This window comes from Festucalex cinctus, chromosome 13 (genome assembly GCF_051991245.1).
Source record: "Festucalex cinctus isolate MCC-2025b chromosome 13, RoL_Fcin_1.0, whole genome shotgun sequence".
In the NCBI taxonomy this organism is placed as follows: Eukaryota; Metazoa; Chordata; class Actinopteri; order Syngnathiformes; family Syngnathidae; genus Festucalex; species Festucalex cinctus.
The window spans coordinates 16484201-16505429 of record NC_135423.1 but is presented as its reverse complement, the minus strand read 5'-3'; the positions used below and the strand labels follow the sequence as shown (position 1 = coordinate 16505429).

The 21229-nt window shown below is 40.9% G+C and overlaps 1 protein-coding gene across 1 annotated transcript; it reads left to right on the top strand.

The window, feature by feature from the left end:
• The first annotated feature begins 1699 nt into the window (after window positions 1-1699).
• Window positions 1700-20983, top strand: mnta (MAX network transcriptional repressor a). Its single transcript, XM_077540268.1, has 6 exons — window positions 1700-2103; window positions 6209-6827; window positions 7572-7613; window positions 7735-7846; window positions 17432-17624; window positions 19160-20983. Exons 1-6 carry the CDS (start codon window positions 2031-2033, stop codon window positions 19801-19803), a joined length of 1683 nt encoding a protein of 560 aa, XP_077396394.1. The 5' UTR covers window positions 1700-2030; the 3' UTR covers window positions 19804-20983.
• The last annotated feature ends 246 nt before the right edge of the window (window positions 20984-21229 follow it).

Below are 21229 nucleotides of genomic sequence, written 5' to 3'. Positions count from 1 at the left end.
ATTAAATTAAAATTCCAATTGCGTTCTAAACTGTTCCGAATTAGTCTTCACTCTTTTTCTTTAGAGACGTGAAACGAGTGTTTTTTTTGTTTTTTTGTTTTTTTCTTGCTTATTTGTGTTTTGTGTTTGCTCTGAATCCGTCATCCAAACATCACACGAAAACATTTTGACGCGATCGAACCGGGCAAAGCACCGATTACGTCACCATAGTCACATGAACACCAACAAGCATTACGCAAGTATGATTTTACTGTTTCCGTATTTCAAGTTGCTTCGGTCAAATTGTTATTCACAATATGGTTCTCCTTTTCAGATATGTATGCCAGAGCCGTGCGGGAGGGGAACGGCAATGAAGTGGAGGGCACATTGCCGTTTATCTGGATTGTTGATCATACCATCCGATGGACACTGTCCAAAGCACACATACATTTAATTAAAAAAAAAAAAAAAAAAAAAAGCAAACCTGAGGACGATTGGTTGCTATTTTACCTTGACAGAACTTTTGTTTTGCGAATGTGAAGACGCTGTTTTTACTCCATTGCTGCTTTGTGTTCGATAACTTACGTCTTCCAACATTCTCAGATGCTATTCTCCAAAGTTTCAATGAGGCAACAAAGGACTCAATTCGGCAACATGTTGGCGAACATCTTAAGCATGCCACAGCAAGAAGAGGTGGATTCAGGGGCGGACTGACCCACAGGGGTACGGGGGAAATCCCTGCTGGGCCGCCGGTCCCAGAAGCACAATTTGAGAGGCTTACTCCCCTTATTCTTGCGCTCATTTTGAAAGGAGGAATCCCTTCATAAACAAGCTCAGCCTTGTCAAATTAACAAACCATCAAAAAGCATCATGATGTCAACTCAAAACTGAATACAATGCCCAGAAAATATCATCAGACCTGTGATAAAGTTTGAAATGATGGACAGAATTACATGATGAGTGTACTGTATACAAAAAGAAAAACAAACTGATGCATGCAACTGTTGCAAATGTAATTTTGGTAAAATAGTACCAATGGACACTGAATGGAAATCTATCCATTTTGCAAATTGCTTGAGAAACTCATTGAAGTCCTTCCCTGGGCAGACTGGGCTCATTTCAATCACCTCTCCTTTTTGTATATCATGATTCACATGAAGGAGTCACACTTTGTTCAGACATTTATCATTTTTATATCATACTTATTTACAACTGCTGTTTCTAAATACATTTTCATTTCAAAACAAAGACTTGTCCTATATTTTTCAGTACTCTATGATGCACACGCACACCAGCCATGTGCATTTGAGTACCATTTCTCCTGAAAAGCTCTCATGTACATTTAGAAGCATGCCAATGATTGGAGTTTGGCCTTGAACCCATCACATAGGGGTGACATCATGACATGGACAAACATGCCATTCTATCAAGTCCTGGACGCCGCCAGGGACTGGCAGAGGTGGAACGCCCCTACAATCATACATGGGATACACCCAAATGTGACGTCTTTTACTTTGTATTTTTTATTTTTTTTTATAAATTTTATTTTCTTGAAAACTCGCGTTAATTTCTTTTCTAAAAGCTATGCTTGTTGACATTCTTTGTAGAGTACGTGCCAGAACTCTCGTAAGCATGAGCTAAAGATAATACTTGTATAAGTCGGTGCTTGTGCGACATTTGTGCTCATATATTTCATTTGTGGACGTTTTTCCATCGTCATAAATCCCGTCCAGTGAGCCACTGTCCATGTTTTTATCGGCTCCCTGTGGCGTCGGTGTATGTGGGCGGATACTCGCGCTGCGTGATTCACAAACCTTATTTGTTCCTACTACTTTGAGCGCCATCTTGTTCGGAACTTCTGCCCACTAGTTTCCACTCAAGGGGGTGTCCGCTTTCCCCGCTACTGCCCTCCTTTGCGCGGGGATATCGCTCGCTCTCTCGCTTGCCTTTATCCTTCAACAGGCATCTCTCGCGTTCGCTTACGTCGACCCCCGCTTCTTTTTTTTTGTTTTGTTTGGTTTCGGACTGGGAATTTTTCCAAGCGGACAGAAATGAGCATCGAAACGCTTCTAGAAGCTGCCAAGTTTTTAGAATTGCAAGCCCAGCAGCAGCAGAGAACACGTGGTAAGATGTTGTCTTTTTACTATCATTTATTATTTCTTTCAGGTTTAATTTTGCCTTTTACCACGTGAACTACACCATAAAGTTTGTTTTGACATTCACTTTCTGGACAATCACCGCTGATGCATGAATGCCAAATCTCACTGGAGTGCACGGTATTATTTAAATGCACGCGTAATGTGATTGAATGTATGACTATGTGGACGTGTTGGATTTTTCAGACTGCTGAGAATGGGCGGTGTCACTGTTTTAATACCTCGACGTCGCGTAGCTCACATGACGTTTTGCTAACCTCCCTCTCCCCCTCGGTAGTTACTGCGCCGCCCCGTCACTAGCGGCGTGGTTGGCGGGCTTTAAAAGCTGCCTGCGCGCCACAGGCTGCAGCCTTTGCTTGTTTGTATTTAGTGGAAATAAAAATAGTCTCCCGAGAGCGCCGTCTGTCGATGACGTGTAGCATCCGGACACGCCCCTTTCACCACGTGCGCGCCGGGCAACCCCTCCCGAAGATTGTTTATGTGCTCAAGATGAGTCGCTCCCTCACGTAGACGTGATACCTTAAAAAAAAAAAAAAAAAAAAAAATTAAATAAATAATAAAAAAAAAAACCCTTGTCGACATTTTCAGCTGTAATGATGAATTAAATACTTTGTTTCTATTTTTGTAATGATTATCCACAAATAAGGTCCCTTTTTTTGTGTGTCTATTTATCACAGTATCACAGTGTTATTCAACCTTTATAGAACCAAAGGTACATGTTTTATATTGGAAGGATTTCATGACACACCACTGAACAAAAATATCAATAGTATATGCAGTCACAGTGTTACCTTTAAAATTAGTAGTTTACAAATTCATAACTCAATGTAAGCCCATCTGTATCTAAGAAAATCGACCAGCTGACATTTACATGCATGTAATAACCCTTTGAAAATGTGAATACTGTATTGGCAATATTTGGGTTTTAAAAGGTCACGTCAAATGTGGTCTTATTCGGGTTTGCAAAAACCAGAATAATACCGCTGAGTTATCCCATTCGTGATCCGAATAGTTGTCCATATAAACACTTTCAGAATACAGTACCTCGATAAAACAAGGCAGTGGTTTGTGTTCTGCGCATGCTCTATTTGGCCTTTGGAGTACAGGAACACAATGGAGCACATTGGCCATGTATATACCTATACGGGAGTAACTCTGGCCACTCACGCATGTAAACGGGCTATATCGAATTTTTCAGAAACCAGAATTTTGACCTTAACCCAAATGTTGACTGCATGTAAAGGTCGTTTGAACAAAGATGCATTATTTGTAGTAAATTATCATCATGCGTTGGTCCCTCACAGAACATTATGGTTTCAATGTAATTGTAACATTATTTACAGTTAGTATCAACTCATATGTTACATTTACTGCCCACAATTGAGACTCTGAGTCTTCAACATCATTACAGTTGAGCAGAAACATTCTATGCTTATTTATAACCAATTTAATTTCCATACCATTATACCATTGGTTAGTCCGCAAGTTGGTCTGCTACTTCTTACAAAGTACTGACTGACCAATCTCAAGTGTTGAAAATGGATTGCTCTCTTGGAATGTTCATGGCTCAACAAACATGCTTTTTTTTTTTCATATGCTGAAAATTGATGACTTTGGAGATGCAAGGATTCTTCCCAAATGGAAGCAAATTGTGCATGTTGGTAGCGATTGTAAGTTAACGTCATGTATCATAACCAACTGTATAGCCCAGTCATTCTCAAACCAAAATGCTGAGAGATCATCATCTGTCTCCTGGAAAATGATCAAATTTCACTTATATTGGTCCAAAAATGCATGTACTGTAAATTGTGTCATTTGTGCCAGCAAGGTACAGTGACAGGCAGAACAATTAAAGGTTTTCCACTAAATGGTAGAAAGTGGAATTAACCGGTGTATCCACCTGTTCCCACAATTCATTAAAATAGTAGCTCTGTGTTCAGCGGACCAAGCCCAGAGTTCACGTTGTGTTGTGTAAAACTGAGAGTAAATTGAGATGAGTTCATCATTATTTCAATGCATCACTCGTACTTATTTACGCCCCATCATCAAAGAGAGCAGGCTGTTTTCAACATTTTTAATTGGTCAATAATTTGTAGAAATAAAGAAGTAATAAAGAAGAAATAACATAATCATTTCGATATGTAAAAATGCATAAAATTGACTAGGATTGGCCTGACACCAGCGTTATATTCTTTTTGTAACATATTAAATTGGTGGTATACTGTGAAATTTGTCCGGGGTCAAATATGTGCCTTGGTTGAATAAATGTTGGGAAACCCTGGCGCTACCTGTTGGAGTTGTTTACCATCTTCAGAAGAGCCTTGGAGTGAGCGCTCAACTTCTTCCACGTGGCTCCTCCCACACATTGCTCAATTTAGTTGGAAGTCCTCCTCCTCCTTTCTCCTCCTGCTGCTGCTGCTCTTCGCTGTTGTGCAGCAGGTCACTGCATGTAGGCAACTAGGCCGGTTTTGCTCCAGTATGTGCTGCAGTTATGTAATGGCCCTTGTTTTGGAAGGCCTTCATATGGTCTCACTCTTAAGTTTGTACCCTGTACAAACATCTGTCATAAGACTTTCTACTGCACAGTACTCCAAACATGATTATACTTCTTTCCAAAGTGCATTTTTACTTTCACTGCATTCATATTAGCTTTACAGATGTAAAAGTGCAACTCGATGTGGAGGTCTGAACGTGTCTCTTTAGTCACCACGTTACATGAATATCACCGATGCCATAGCAACAAGACAGAGCTTCTCATCAAGATCTATACGTCACCGAGGACTTGCATATGATTGGATCGTGCGACATTTAATATTCAAGGTTCAAACTTTACGTGCAGTGCCACACAACAGCGTTTGTGTTTAAGTGATCTACTTATCGCGGTGGCCTCAAACACCCGACAAGCTGCTCAGTTGAGTCTACTAGTCACCACAAATGTCAATTCAGTCATCTGCTTTTTATTAATTGTCAAAATGACTTGGCTGTCCATCATTATTAATCACGTGAGCTTAACTCACTAATTCACCCGCAGCTGTAGTATGAACTTTCATTTTCACCTAAGTGTTTTGCTATGCCAAAATAAGGCGATTACAGCCAATGTTAATGTGTCGGAGGTTGGTAATAATTGTGGATTTCAGCAGATAGTGGAATAGTGATTGGCACGTCTTCTGTACAGTCAGGGGTTTGAATCACAACTTTTCAAAATGAAATGGAGGACCAAAAATGCTAAAATAAATAAATAGAAGTGAAAATAAAAACGGATATAAAAATATAATTCTAAAACTGATATAATTCTAAAAATCCATACAAAAAATTAATATAAATGGAAATACAAACAACTAAAAATAAATACAAAAATAAACGATGCTCAATAAATAAAAATCTAAAAATAAATATATTAAGAAATTTAAAAATGAATAAATAAATTAAAAATGCCTCTTCTCATATTTATTCATTTCATGCTGCAGACACGGCATGAAATGCGTCATGAAATGTTATTCAAATGAGGGGGCGGTCCTAAGGGTGGCTTGGCTTGTACTCTGGTTTTACAACTTGCAAACTTATATTTATTTTTGTATTTATTTTCACATTTAGTTTATTTTTTTTTTATCTCGTTTTGTATTCATTTTGACTTTTTTTTTTTTTTTTTTTACTATATATTCAATATGTTTTTATTTCCAGTTTTTGTTTTGTTTATGTATTATTATTACTATTACCGGTACTATTACTACTACTAATAATAATATATATGTATATCAGTTTTTTATTTTCATGTTTTGATTTTATTCATTTATTTATTTATTAATTTATTCATTTATTTATTATTTTTGACATTTTTGTTCAATTTTTGGTGTTGTGTGACTTGACATTGACCAGTCCAAGGTGTACTAAAGTCTTGCCCAAAGTCAGCTGGGAAATTTTCCAGCTCACCTGGGACCCTAATGAGATCAAAATGGTTGGTTGGATGAGTTTCTGCAGACTGAGTGATCGTTGGTGCGCTTTTTGAGGCGTTAAATCAAATGTTGTGACATAACGTATGTAACGGGAAGTCTTGTGTTGGGTTTTGTCCACAGAGGATGAACTGAAAGAGACGCTGCTGCGTCTGGATCTGCTGACGGAGCAAAGACTCACTGATGTGAACAAGTACAACTGCAGAAGCCACATCAGCAATGTTTTCAAAGCGGACGAGCTTATCAGCGAGCGCCCCCCGGCCTCCATACCGCCCTCGCTGCCTCCCTCCTCCATGCCCATCGCGGTCATCCCCATCCCGGTTGTCAAACCCAACCCAGCGGGCTCACCTTCTCTCCCTGTGGCCTTGCTGTCCCACCCCACCGCCCCCCCTGTCGCCTCCCCCAAAAGGGAGCCTCCTTCTCCTCAGGAACAAGGTGTCGTGGCCCCGCCGCGTTCTCCCCAACCCAAACCAGACGAGCCCGACCACAAACTGCCCTCACAGAACCATCAACATCATCCATCGCAGCTCCTCGCTCACACCAACAGCACTAACACGCAGCAGCAGCAGCAGCAGCAGCAGCACACGCACCAACAGCTCCTCCAGCGCTACCCAGGTTCCATCGTCTCGCCCCCGCATCAGCCTGCAGTGCCCCCCCACTCCCTCTTGGTGAACGGGCCCAGCAGTCGGGCGAGTCCTCCCGATGACGGACGCCTGCTTGACCAAAAGAAACGACCTGGGGGGTAAGACCGTCAAATAGCTAAAATGCAGTCTCATGTTATGGTTCTTATGTGTTTGAATTTTAAATGATTCCCTAGAGTAAATAATGTCAATGAAATGAGACCTTTCCAGGGGCAAATTTGGGACCGTTAGAAAAGCATTATTAACTGTACAGGTAACTTTTGAGGTTACATCTTCAATTTCTTTAGTTAGGCAGTGTTAACCACTTCCAATTGTTACACCTAAAAACAATAGAACACTTAATTCAACAACTGCACAATTGGGTGAATTGTGTTGTGTCACTTCTCAGCATTACCTGTCACACAAAAACAGGAAAATAATTTAACCATTGTGAAACAACCAAACTTTGAAAAAGAAAAAACAAAACTACAACTGATTGATGATGATGATGGCTTCCAATTGATTTAAATGCGACTTCACTTAATTTGGGTAAGTACAACTCTCTTAACAGGCTGTTCCTTCTTTTGGAATATGTGTCACAAAGACATAACAGTTACACACGCCCAGTGTTAATCCTTTTAGTGTTTTGTGCTCAGGTCTCACGAGGTCTGCATTTGTTCAACCTATCAAGTTTTTCACACTTTTGCCCTGAAAACATTGATCATATAACAGATGGTAGACCTCATCGGCATTCGTTTTTTAAAGGTTGCACTCTATTTGACAACATTTTGTTGTTATAGATACAGCCTGGCCCGTTTCTTGTTTGAATGTCAAAATCTGATTGTGTTCTGGTCTGCGCTCTACAGGGCAGGTACAAGAGAAGTGCATAACAAGCTGGAGAAAAACAGGTGAGTTCAAAAATCGACTCCTCAAAAATCATCCTTTCATTTATTACTAATGCAGAATGTAAGCGTTCCCAAAAACGTCCAGTGGTGTGCTCGTTCAAGCGTGTGTCATGTGTCCCATCAGACGAGCCCACTTGAAGGAATGCTTTGAAACACTGAAAAAGAACATCCCCAACATCGATGAAAAGAAGACCTCCAATCTAAGCGTGCTGAGAAGTGCTCTGAGATACATCCAGGTAGGAAGGAGCTCAATCCTGTTGTGATTGCTTATGACGTACTTTTTTTTTTTTTTTTTTTTTTTTAAAGAATATAGTTTGATTCAATTTTCTTGAAAACCTCTTGGGTGGCGGCCCGCCCAAGTATTAACATGCTGTGGGAAACACTGTACTATTCTTTGCATGGCACAGACTCCTAAAGAGTAAGTTAACAGGTTGGAGGCTTGACAAAAAGACAGATTATGAATCCTAAAATGATCCACAACATCTGGCAATGTCTCTTAGTCATGCACAAGTCATTTCAAGATGACCTCCGACTTCAGATGACCACAAGCGATAATGCATCACTTTTATCACTGAATTTATAGCCGGGTCACATACGTTGTCATTAACCTGAAAGCTGTAATGTGCACACGGCATTTTAAAAATGTTTGTGGGAGTGACCTTTTTTTTTTTTTTTTTTTTTTTTTTTTTTTGGAGGGGGAAGGCGTGTTGACGCTCGAAGACATTACAACTGTACTGTCACAAAAAAGTACATGTGTCACTTGAAATCTCAATTGACAGTCCATAAAAAAATGGATGCCATCATGAAATAGGAATTGGATTCATGAAGCAATGTGCAAACGATGTGTTCCATGTTTATGGCTTCAAAGGAAAGGCGATAGACAAGCTGGTTTCAAAGTTCACAGTTAGACTCTTTCTAACACTTTCAGACTGTAACATTACATGGCTCATTTTTTAATTTTTTTTAAACTCCTCCATTTGCTATTGTTGGTTTGTGCAGAACACGCATGTTCTTCTCAGTTTTTCTCTCGCAATAAGGACAACAACACAATCCAGCTCTGTCTTCAGACAGTCGAAAGGTTTCAGGGCACAAGCTGCCCCCGTACATACAGAACAATGTCCTTCTTGGAGTTCCCCTGGAAAGTGGAAAGTAATCATTTTTCTCTTCTTGGAAGGCGAAGCGGCCGGTACGCTCGATGCGGAGTAGCTGCATTCGGACGGTCAATAATACAGAGGAGAAAGTAGGGCAGGGTCGGTGGTTGCAGAGCTTTTTTTACCCAATCTTCCCTCCCACTGGTGGAGGATGACCCGGCCCGCCACCTCTTATCAACATAGGGAGCGCCACACTTTCAAAACAAAATGGTGAAGGGGGCTTTTAATGACTCTTCTTTAAAGATTCTTTAAAAAATATCTGTGGGCCAGCCAGGATTATTATAGTTTGGGGATTTTTTTTTTTTTTAATTGTAGTTATTTTTTATTTCGTTTTGAATTTTGTTTTTAAATTTAGTTTTAAATGCTTAGTTTTAGTTAGTTTCAGTATTATTATTTTAAATTTTATTGTATTTTTTTTACGTTTATTACTTGTGTGCAATACTTAAAAAAAAATAAAAATAAAATGTGGCAACGACGTCATCTGAAGGTGCTTTTCTATTGGCTGCTGCTAGATGACACTTTCAAACCTCCTTATTCCGGTTAATATCAAAATGAATCTACTTAAAGTCACATTTAAAATCATCCCCAAAGGCTCATGCATTAAATTAATTACCAAAGACTAGAACAAAAGGACATTTTTGCCATTATTATTGTTAGTTTTAGTTAGTTTTGTAAACATAAAATGTAGTTTTCGTTTTTTTAAAAGCATTTTCGTTTTTATTTTATTTCATTAATGAAATAGTTTTTTGAATTTTAATTTCATTGGTTAGTTTTAGTCAACTAAAATAACCTTGCTGTGGGCAATGTTATTTTATATAAATTAGTCAAATTGTTTTGCCAAATAAGTGTGAATGGCTGTCGTAACCGTTCTACACCAACATATTGGCTCAGCGGATGTAACATAAATGCACATCTTGACTGTTGCGGAATTTTCCTAGTCCATGGTCACTTCCCAAAAGGGAGATCAGGTGAGGTTTGTTTAAGAGGCTTACCCCGGGTTTACACCGGTTGCGTGTGCGGTGCGGCTGCGGTGCGGTGCGTCTTGACTGCGTGCTCCGGACGCGTCAATTTTTTGGCCAATCCACACCGGCTCCGCACAGCTGCGGTCCGGCAGCTCCGTCGCCGACCACTTCCCGCCGTGTCTCGCGTGACCGCGCGCGATAATGTGGCATTAAAAACAACGACAAACACACAGAAAGTCTGTGCTCAACAGAGAAGCAGAAAGAGAGGTGGACTTTTATTATTTTGTGGCTTTCTACCTCTCCTCACCCGTGTTCGCTGGTGTCTAAACCGTGAATGAGCACCTCGCACGTTAACTCCAGACCCGTCGACGCCCACATCACGTTTTGCTAGCATGCTTGCGAAATAGGAGCTGGCGAGTGTTTTATCTTGAAAGGTAACCGGAAATTTATTTTGAAACTGCGTCGGTCTTCCTGTCCCGCTCGATGTGTTTTGTGCTAGCTTGCCATTTGCCGGAGGCCTACCGCTGCGGCGTCCGGCAAAAATAGAAAATAGGCTATCCTTGCGGAAGGGCTGCGGCACGCCGCAGCTGAGACGCAGTCGACACGCAATGCACCCGCAAGCGGTGTAAACTGCACCATTCGAATGAATGGAATCTAATTGCTTGCGTTGACGGAACGCACCGCAACCGCACCGCAACCGGTGTAAACCCGGGGTTAAAGTTGAGCATATGTGCTGTTGCCTGTTCACCAATGAGAAGAGGCATTTTTGTTGTTTTTAAGATCTTTATGGCAAATCAATCCTGTACTTAGGAAGTTTTTTTTTTTTTTTTTTTTTTTTAATAGTCATATAGTGTAGTAGTTTGCCAACAAACGAGTCAACTTGAAGTCAAGAACTAGTGTGAACATTTACCTGCATTCTGTGAGGAAACCATTTTCAGACCAAGATGTTTACATTTATGCCAAAAAATGTGGTTAATTTGCTAGTGGCCAGTCATTCGGCAGCTCTGGTCAACATCCTTCCATGAACGTAACAATGGCTGTTCTAGTAACAAGAAAAAAAAACGCATAGGCTGAAAGCTAATCCCTAATGCAGTGCTAGTCCTCCCACATGCTCCGCCCCTCCCTCCCTCTGAGCTTTTAAGGCCACATGAGCAGCGAGCACATGGCTAGCTGGAGCCGCGTGACGTCACCCGCCTGTGCTGCTCCTCCGCCCCGCGCTGCAGCAGGCAACAACTCGCGCGTATTCTGCAGGCTGAGCTGCCAGCAGTAAACACAACACTCGCTTTTCACTCTTGTAAAATGTGCTCCAAAAAGATGCACGGAGCTGTAATGTCACCGATGTACACTTGGGCTAGCTAGGTTCATGATGCAGGTCTTAATGCTCCATTTGGATTTTTTTTCTTCAATCCAATTTATTTGTTTGTTTGTTTTTATTTCATAATCGTTCTCATTTCATATTAATTGCGACTTCAGTCTGTCAATGTACTATGTAGTGTTTCCAGAAGTATATAAATATAGGAAATGAACAACCAGGGCTCATATTTTTATCATCTCATATCTAGAGATAAACCGACGGATTATCGGCCGGGCCGATATTTGGCATGTTGACAAATATTGGCATCGGCCTTTTTACGAATCTGACGGCCGATAAAGCTGGAATCTCACCGAGCAGCGAATGCTTGGGAACGTAGCAAATTTAGTGTTTTCATCAGGATTTGTAAGATGTTTATAGACACTTTTTACTTGTTGCAAAGACATTTCAAACATATTCAAACCATTTTTCACTGTCTGCGAAGATCTTTTGAACCCTGACAAAAACCCCAAATTAGAAACATTTAATTTTGCATACATTTGTCACTGCTGCTACTGGGTCGTCCCGACACTTTTTAATAAAAAAAAAAAAAAAAAAAAAAATGTAGAAATTACGTTGAAATTTTGGAAAACTTGATTTACAGTAGAAACCTGTTTATTTATTCATTGCAAACACTGGGAAGTCACAACACTTTTTAATTTATAAAAATAATAATAATAAACATTAATAAATGTTGACATTTTGGAAAACTTTATTTACAGTAGAAAACTATTTGTTTATTTACTTACTTGCTTAGTTTTGAATTTAGCTTAACACATGCTGATGACCCAGGAAGTTTCCTACAATTTCTGTTAATTTTTAATTAAACAAAACTGTCTATTCATAATGTTTAAAATTAAAAGAAAAGTTGTTTATTTTTTAGTTTTTATTTTTTATTTTTACACTATTTTCTCTTTTACTGCAAATGAAAATCGGCTTGAAATATCGGTTATCGGCCTCCTTGATGACTAATAATCGGATGACTAATAATCTTTCCATTGGCCCTGAAAAAATCATAGCGGTCTATCACTACTCATATCTATATTTCAAGTGGGAGTCAATTCAAGTCGAATATAAAGTCAACGCTCCAAATAATTTCAGTTTCACGGCCAATTGTCAGTAGTCTCTCTCGCACATATTGGACTTTTGGTGACGTATCGATCAAATACATGATGTGAGTTGTCCGTTCAGACTGAAGTTGCATTTCAAAAATTCGGATACGAAGCCGATCTAGGACCAAATATGAAAGTGACACATGCCAGATTTTGAAAAAAAAAAAGAAAAAAAAAAGGAATTGAGCTGTAAAGGCTGTCATGGAAAAAATCTGATTCAGGTCGCATTTGGGCATAAAAAAAATAAAAAATGCTTTGAGTTGCCTTTGCCTGCAGTGTGAAGTAGTCTTACTCTGTCAGATTTTTGCCTCAAGTATCAGTGGCTGGTATCGGCAGCCTACATGAGTACCTGGAAACCTTATTAAACTTAGCATGGTGCACGTTTCTTAACGTACCAAATATTCTATATTTCGTTTAAAAATGAAATAGTATAGAATGGGGAAAAAAAAGCTGTTTTTATGTAGATGTAATTTTAATACCATGACACTGATATTTTTGCTCACGGTTAACATATCAAAATATGTCTGCCCATGCCTAGCCACTCTAATATTACGTTTTTTTCCATTAATACTGAACAACTTTTTTTTCCCCCACATTTTTTTACATCCCAACAACCTGGCATTTGAACATGGGTGTGTAGACTTTTTCTAAGCACCGTGAAAGAACAAGAATGTGACTTTTCTTTTTTTTCCCCCGCACACACAAAGCTTTACTTGTGAGATGTCAGGCACCACGTGAAGTGGTCCGTTCCAGCTGGAAGGCCCGGCGAGATGAGGCTTTACGCTCAGTCACAAGACCGACCGACCTCCAGCCTGGGCGGGGAAATCCGGCTTTAGCGGCGTGGTCGCAACGTGGCCTCACGCGCTGCTGGCCCTTTAAGACGGCGGCACGGTACAGCTTGTCCTCAACTGTTGCCCGAGTGAGTCAGGGAGTGGACTGCACTCCCAAACTCCCCCCCCTCAACTCATTCCTTGTGACAGCCAGCTTGACCAGTGTTTACCTCACGCACACTCGATGCAGCCGATTCCTGTGCTGATCTAGATTACCACAAAAAAACATGTTGAGTTTGGGCCTTATCGCTCAAGAATTGTGTGTAGGGGGCGGGGCAGGCGAGGTGGTGTCGGTCATGTGTAAGGAAACAAAAGGTGCTTGGAACCCGATGTCCTAGCAACACGATTAGCGACGCCATGTGGGAGCCATCTGCCTCTGAGCAGCTTCTCAAGTTGCGTGCGTTTCTACGGGGACGGCCGCATTTGTTGACGTCTCCGCCACGTGCGCACGCACACACGCGCACAGTTCAGTGGGTCTGTGTGTTTGTGGAGCACCTCGCCCGTTCCCTCCCTCGCTCGCCCCGCCTGACTCATGAGGCACGCTCACAGGCGAGGAGGTGAGTCCTCGTGTCGTGCGAAGGCCTCGCGTCTCCTTCAACCCCGCGGATGGTCTCGGTTGCCGAGGAAACCTTCGAGCGGTTTCCTTGGCAACGGGCGATGACAAGGGATGCTGTCACTGCGCGCTGGTTGGAAAGGAGGGCTTCTCACATCACGTCACGTCCTCATGTTAGTGAGTGCACTTGTCCTCATTAGTGTCGTGCGTGAACTGGAGACGATCACGACACCAGCGCAAAAACCTCACAGGCACGAGCACAACATGCAAACTTGTTTCACGAGCTGAGGTTCAAACCCCAAATTTCAGAAATTGGTTCAAACTGTCGCCATCCTAAAGCCTTTATCAACCGCGGAGGCGTTTTGAAAGAAATTTTGTTAGCTGTAAAGCAAATTAAATCAAATGTATTTATAAAGCCCTTAATCACAAACGAGTCTCAAACTGCAACATTAATAACAGCCCAGGGAAAACTCCCAAAAAAACAAAACAAAACAAAACATCAGGGTAATTATAAGAAACCCCCTTTCCAGGATGGAGAATGTGGACATTACAATGAACAATATCAACTCAAATGCAGAAGTGCGAGAGTCAATTTAATAAGTGGAAGCACTGCAAGATGACATCAGCAGACAAGTGGGTCCTCCTCCAAACCAGGCCCAGTTGATCGAGGTGAAAATCTCCATGGCAACAAGTCCAAAGTTGGTGGCCTGCTTCAGATCTATTCGTGCAGAATCCGCACAGGAATAAAAACTTATAAAGAAATATTAACCCCATTACAGTATATTTAAAGAGGAAGTCGACCATAAACATTTCTTGACAATAATATACGTGACCTCTCTAGTCTAAACATGACATTGTGATTAATATTACATTTGTAGAATATGAGTTATGACGCAAAATCCAGCCATTTTTATCCATCTCAGGGGGTGGCCATTTTGCCACTTGCTGTCGATTGAAGATGACATCACAGTTGCTCAGGGCTCAGGCAACCACCAATCAGAGTTCACCTGTTTTTTGTTTTTTTTAAGTTGAGCTGTGATTGGTTCTTACTGAAACCTGAGCAACTAAATGGCCACCTTCTGATATTGATAACTGCTGGATTTTACTGCTTAACTCATATTCCATTAACACACTATTAACCAGATTAGCATGTTTAGACTAGTGGGATGGCATTTGAACGTCAAGATTTTTTTTTTTTTTTTTTTTTTGGTGGGGGGTTGACTTCTCCTTTAAACAATGAATGTTTTCAGTTTTGACATTGACTAATAGTTCAACTTTTTAATTCGTTTCTGTAAATTCTTTTATTATTTTATATAAGAAAAAACAAAAAAAAGTGCATCACGATGTCCTAGTGATTAGCACGTGTGCCTTTACTGTTGTGGTTCAGGTTTGGATCTCAGCTTGGGACATGTGAGGAATTTGCATGCCTGATCATATGTATCAAAACACTTTTTTTTCTAAAATATGATGCTCGGTTTTCACTGGTATTGATTGAACAATAACAATCTTGATAATGATGATAATAATAATAATATTATTATTATTATTATTATTATTATTATTATTATTAGTGTTGTTTGTTGCGTTATGAATGTAAGAGTGTCTGATCTTCCAAAAGAGAAAGAAAAAAATTAGCATGATGTCATCCGTGACGGTGGCTGGAACCTCAGCATTGCTATGCCACCTTGTCTTTTGTTCCAGCTGAATTCTTAATTGCGATTTGGTCGGCATTGTAAGTTTGTGGTTGGGCTGCATTGTGGCGGTCGGCGCCACTAATCCCGGGTGAAGATAAGGGACGGGTTGCCCGCCTTTTTTCTGACGCAGTTGTGTGTTGTTCGTGCGCCGCTTGACAAAACGTGCCCTTTAAATACACAAACACGCGGTGACTGGGCTGACGTGCGCACGCAGCCGCGGCGAGTGAACACAAGCAGGAAGTCCACCCGATCAGGAAATGCTTTTATAATCCTGACTCACGGGCTTGCTGGAACTGGACTTCACACCGCGTGTTCCCATTCACCGCACGTGGATGTACAATTGCAGAAATAACTCGACGGACGTGAGCTCGTGTTTTGAGTTCTGCTCTTTTCCTTCGCATGTTTTGAACTTTTGATTTAGGAAGTGAGCTTGGTTGCGTGTCAGCTGACCTGTAGCTCAGCGGGAAACTGGGTCAAGTCTAGTCATTGCCTGGAAGCGCCGCCTACTTTCCAGCCCTTTCCACGCCTCCTCTGGCGCCGCGTGCGTTTGCTCCACAACCAAAACTGTTTCATAACGTTAACAAATTCCACTTGCAAAGGTTTCCCAACAAGCTATTGTTTTAATGACTTATTTCACTACTAAGTAGTACACATGGCTGGCAGGAGTCCACATCCGCAGTTGCAATGAAACCAGGAAGTTGTTTGCTTACTGACAAATAGCGACAGGCCCCACATTTGATTTCACTTAACAGTTGGAGTTGGGTGCTGGGCTGCAGTGTGACAAACGACTTTCTAGTTGCAGTTGGTCAACATGGAGAACACTGAAATTCCATTTTTACAGTTGCTGCAGCAGCACACGTGTGCAGTCAAAATATTTTTTTAAATCATCCAAAACAAAAGTCTACACACCCCTGCTCTAATTAGATTTTTGTGATACAAAAAATAATAATAATAAAAAAAAATCCAATATTAATGTGACACATGAACTGTACTATACTCGAGTGGGAAAAAAAATATAAACATGAACAAATCAAAATGTTTCTGCACTAGCATGTTTCATTTTTTATTTTTTTTTGTTAGTTTTAATAAATTTTCAGGGAGATCCTGTTAGCTTTTATACTTAGTTGTAGTTTTTTCATTTCAGTTTTAGTTTTGTTTAAAAAAAAAAAGTGCATTGCTTGTGCATATTGACCCTATAATGACAAACATATCATATTAACGTAAATACAAGACATTTTGAGCCCTCTTTTTCATGAGTATAATTCCCCCCTATTAAAACCGTGACATATATGATCTGACACATGCATTGCACGGATAAACAACACGGATAATCCATTAGAGTGCAGCTGATGTCTTTTCCAGCAACCTTGCAAGATCGCCCCAATTGAGAAAGGAGAGACACTATACTCATTAATTGTGGGAAATGTTCTTTCGGATTTTTGGAAATACTAATGTCTGTTTATTATTATATTTTTGACAATTATAGAAGTACGAATTTGTGACCGAATGTTTCAAATAAAATCGTACGTGGAAGTTGATTTTTCCAAAAATGTATTTGTTCAAAGGGACCTCTAAATACTCTTATTTACAAAGAATTAGATTTTTCTCTCATATTTATGAATATATTTGTTACTGTGAATGTGGCTATGTTAAGAATTAACCAATTGAATTCAAACTTATGTCAAATGGAAGTCAACAGCACACCAGTACCTCTGATTATGCCTAAATACATTTCAGCTGTTCTAGTAGGCTTTTTCTTTCGTTTTTGTATTAAAAAAAAAAAAAAAAAAACAGCACAAGAACTGTATGTTTAATACATGTGACAAGGGAAAAAATAAGAAAAGCCTAGCCTACAAGAACACCTGAACTTGACAGTTAATTAGAGACATTTTAAATCGTGGCATGTGTGTTCTCAAATGTGAGTTTGAATGTGATTGGTTGCGTGTGAACACAGTCACACATCCCCAGTTATGAGGGTGTGTACACTTTTGCAAACATGATCTGCCCTAAATGGATTTTTTTTTCCAAATGAGTTGTAAAGATTTGTACGTCTTGTTTTTTTTTGTTTTTTTTTAAACATTATTTAAAACCTGACTTTTGAACAGGGGTGTGTAGACTTTTGATATGCGTGTTGTTCTACGGGTCCTCATGAGTTTCTGTGGTGGCAGACGCTGAAGCGCAAAGAGAAGGAGTACGAGCACGACATGGAGCGCCTGGCCCGCGAGAAGATCGCCACGCAGCAGCACCTGGAGGAGCTGAAGAACGAGCTGAGCCAGTGGATGGACGTGGTGGAGATCGAGCGCGTGCTGCGGCAGACCGCGCAGCCCGAGGAGGACCAGGCATCCACCTCCACCGCGTCAGGTATACCGTCATGTAGGGCTTTGACCATTATGGGAAAAATAATCATCACCATTATTTTGATTGAGATTGAAATCTAGATTAACTAGACTAAGCGCAATTTCTGGAGAAATTGAGTGGGAGTGCTGAAAGCTGAATGCTAATAGCTGAATCCTAAGATTTGAATGCATGTGGAATGCTTATGAAGTAAATTGAGAGATATGAAATTATGACCTCCTGGTTACTGGACAATGCACTTTACCAACTGTGCCACCGAGCAGTATCAGACACCTGGTATTGATGGTAATAAGTTGTATGTATGGAAGTGGGCATGGAAAGTGTACTTAGAAAAAAGTTCAATGTCTGTCCCATTGAAAATGAATGGGGAAAAGTTTATTTTAAACGTTAAATTGTGCAAATACTGTAAGTAATGTGGAATCAGACAATATATACCCCAGGAGGCGTCAATATTTGAAGTTAGTTGAAATTTGAATAGTCTAAATTGGAAGTGTTATGTGAGAATAATTAATAACATATGTGAGAATGCTGAAGCATTCCCACAAATAAAACAATTATTCGTTGATTTCTAAAACTTTTTTTTTTCAACTATGCAGCCTTTCACGTTGAACGTGATTCTTTTTTTGTCAAGTATAACATAACCTTAAAAATATATTAAATTGTATTATATTGTGTATGAGATTATATTTTGAGCTCTCGTGGAAATGTGTGTTGTTGGTATGACCAAAAAAATAAAAAAAATAAAATTCTTCGATATCTTTATCCTTGAATTTTGAGGAAAAGAAAATTATGTGAATAATTAAACTAAAAGTTAAAATAATTAAAAAGTAGAATAAAAATACTGTATATTAGAACAGTAATTGCAAAACATACTGGTTGTTCATGTGCATTTTGGCCTCTTGGGGGCAGTGTGGTGTTGTGCATCCATGGTGTACATGCTTATAATGAGAACAGAAGAAAGCTGCGATTGAATTCCATTCAAATAACTCGTTTTTCACAAATTGGGAAGAATTTGTGACTTTAAATTCTTATCTTACCTGTGTGTAAGTGTTTCTACAGTATTTGTGTGCGAATATTTGTTATTTGAAGTACTATTACTCCCGAAGTTGATGCTAACTCCGTGTTAGCATTTGAATGGGATCCTCCATTCACTTGTATTAGCATTAATGCTAGGCTCACTGTGTTAGAAGCAAAGCGTGTTTTGTATTTAAATACACACCTATATGTAATTCTACTTATTGTGTGTTTAGTTTTATTGTTAACTCCAACCAGAGTGTCATTAAACAGCTTAAAGTACACTTAGGGACTTTGCTCTAAGCGAGCTAGAAGCTACGTGGTGCATTCAGGGTCCTTTCACAACGTAGGGAACTTGTAAACACCCTGCACATTAACCATTTTTCTCCAACCATTACGTTTTAATAGAGGGAAGCCAAAATCAATATTGCGATAAAATATTGGTTAATGGTCCAGACCTACTGTCATGTCTGGAAAAGTTCCACGCTTAATTGCGGTGGTCATGTGACATTTGCGTGTACTTGCAGAAGGCGAAGAGGTGATGGACGAGGACGACGAGGACGAAGAAGTCACGGCGCGACTTCCGAGCGAGTCGACCGCCGCCCCCCAGGCCCACAAAAACGATAACCTCCATCAGACGCCCGCCGCCGCCCGCCCCTTGACTATGCCCGCCCCCACCCCTTCCTTCATCGGGCATCACGTGTCGGCGCTGCAGCCGCCCGTCAAACCTCCCGCCCCCGGCGCGGCCCCAAGCCAGCCCACCTTACACCCCACCGTTATCGCTCATGCGTCGGCGGCGTCGCATCCGTCCGTCATCCAAGCGGTCAACCACGTCATCCAGGCGGGGGGGCCCAAACAGATCACCCGTCTGGCGCCCGGGCAGCCACCCATCGGCCACATCACCGTGCACCCGGTGGCCCACCTGAGCCCCCACCTCCCCGCTTTGTATCCGCAACCCGTCGCTGTCACGCAGCCCGCCTTGATCAGTCACATCGCGCACACGCTGGGCCACGTCAACGGCGCCGCCGGCCAACCCCCCGCTGGTGCCGCCATCGTGGGCAAGCAGGCCGTGGTGGCCCACCACCCGCAGCTGGTGGGCCAGACTGTCCTCAACCCTGTCACCATGGTGACCATGCCCTCCTTTCCCATCAGCACTCTGAAGCTCGCCTGACTGCAAGCGCACGCCAACCACCTCACGTCAGGGACAGGAAGGGCCCGCTTGGGTGGACCAATGGCAGGGCTCGACGTGACTTGACCCGCCATAAGCAGCACGTTGAGAATGGGAGTCAACAGAAGCCCCGCCCCTCCCGCCCGCACACTCGTGCTCTTCTGCCGCATTCAAAGTGTGGACTGGATTCATGCTGGTGCACAGCAGCAGGCCTCAGGGACTTTATGTGTGGCAACACCGCCCCCTGCTGGCCACTAAGGTTAGGTACCTTACCTAGCAATGCTCACTGCACTGCATTTTTGGTTCCTTGTCAAGTCAGGTGTTTACACTTGTTTCCCAACTTTTATTGAGCCAAGTCACATATTTTACATTGTAGAAAAAAAAAAATCACAGCACACCAAATTAGTATCTCACCAAAACTAAGGTAAAATGTACCTTTCTCATGTAGTGGAAGAACATTTAATTTAATAAAGTGAGACGTTGGAATGTAAATATGGCATTTGTCAAAAAAACAACAAAAAACAAACAAATGAAAACTGCGTAGGCCTTGTTTTGGATTATTTTGGAAAAGCCGCCATGTTATTAGCACTGTGAACCTCAACAAGAATCCAAGTTGTATTTGACATGGCACTTAACGCAACATGATTTGTGACAGATTGACCCTCCCCCACACACACACATTTTATAAATGAAAAAGATGTATATTACGTTAACTATGTGTATGTAAACTTTTTGTTGTTGTTGCTGTTGCTTGTAACATCTGTGTACATTTTTGTTTTATCGGGACCATATACGTAACTTTCGGGAGGTTGTGAAACATCACATTTGGCCATTGTTCCAAATGTTCTCCATGTATTTGGATTTGACGGGTTTTGTTCCCATTCCAACAGCGATTGGAAATGCAAAAGTAAACACTTAGTTGTGGCGCTTTCGACTAATAACCCCGCAGCAAATTAGATTGAAATCTGTTGGAGTCCAACACAAAATGTCTCAAAAGTGGTCAGCGATGGCAACACTTGGACATGAATAATATTACACGTGTTTTCCCTATGGTGAAAGTTGTACTTGTAAATAGCCTGTAACGGCTGGGCTGAATTAGTTTTCACTATTATGAAAGAGCTGGGAAAATTATATGGAAATAATTATGTAAAACATGACTTAATAAAATGTTTTTGTTTGCAAATGTCTGCCTTAATTGTGTGTGTGTGTGTGGGGTGTGTGTGTGTGTGTGTGTGTGTGGGGGGGGGGGGGGGGGGGGGGGGGTTGGGGTTCGGGGGATCCTAAAATGTTTTACCACCATGTTTTACCAGGTCACATTTGATTTGGTACTTCCCCTCTATTAAAAATGTCATGGAGTCTTTTGTTAGATTCTGTCACAAGAAAATATGCACAAAGACACACATGAAATTATATGTACTGTATTTTTTTT

What these genes read in the sequence shown, in the direction of transcription:
- mnta (XM_077540268.1), top strand. Translation starts at nt 2,031, where the DNA reads ATGAGCATCGAAACGCTTCTAGAAGCTGCCAAGTTTTTAGAATTGCAA. An exon ending in GCAGCAGCAGAGAACACGTG is followed by an intron (nt 2,104 to 6,208) that starts GTAAGATGTTGT and finishes TTTTGTCCACAG; the next exon opens with AGGATGAACTGAAAGAGACG. An exon ending in CAAAAGAAACGACCTGGGGG is followed by an intron (nt 6,828 to 7,571) that starts GTAAGACCGTCA and finishes TGCGCTCTACAG; the next exon opens with GGCAGGTACAAGAGAAGTGC.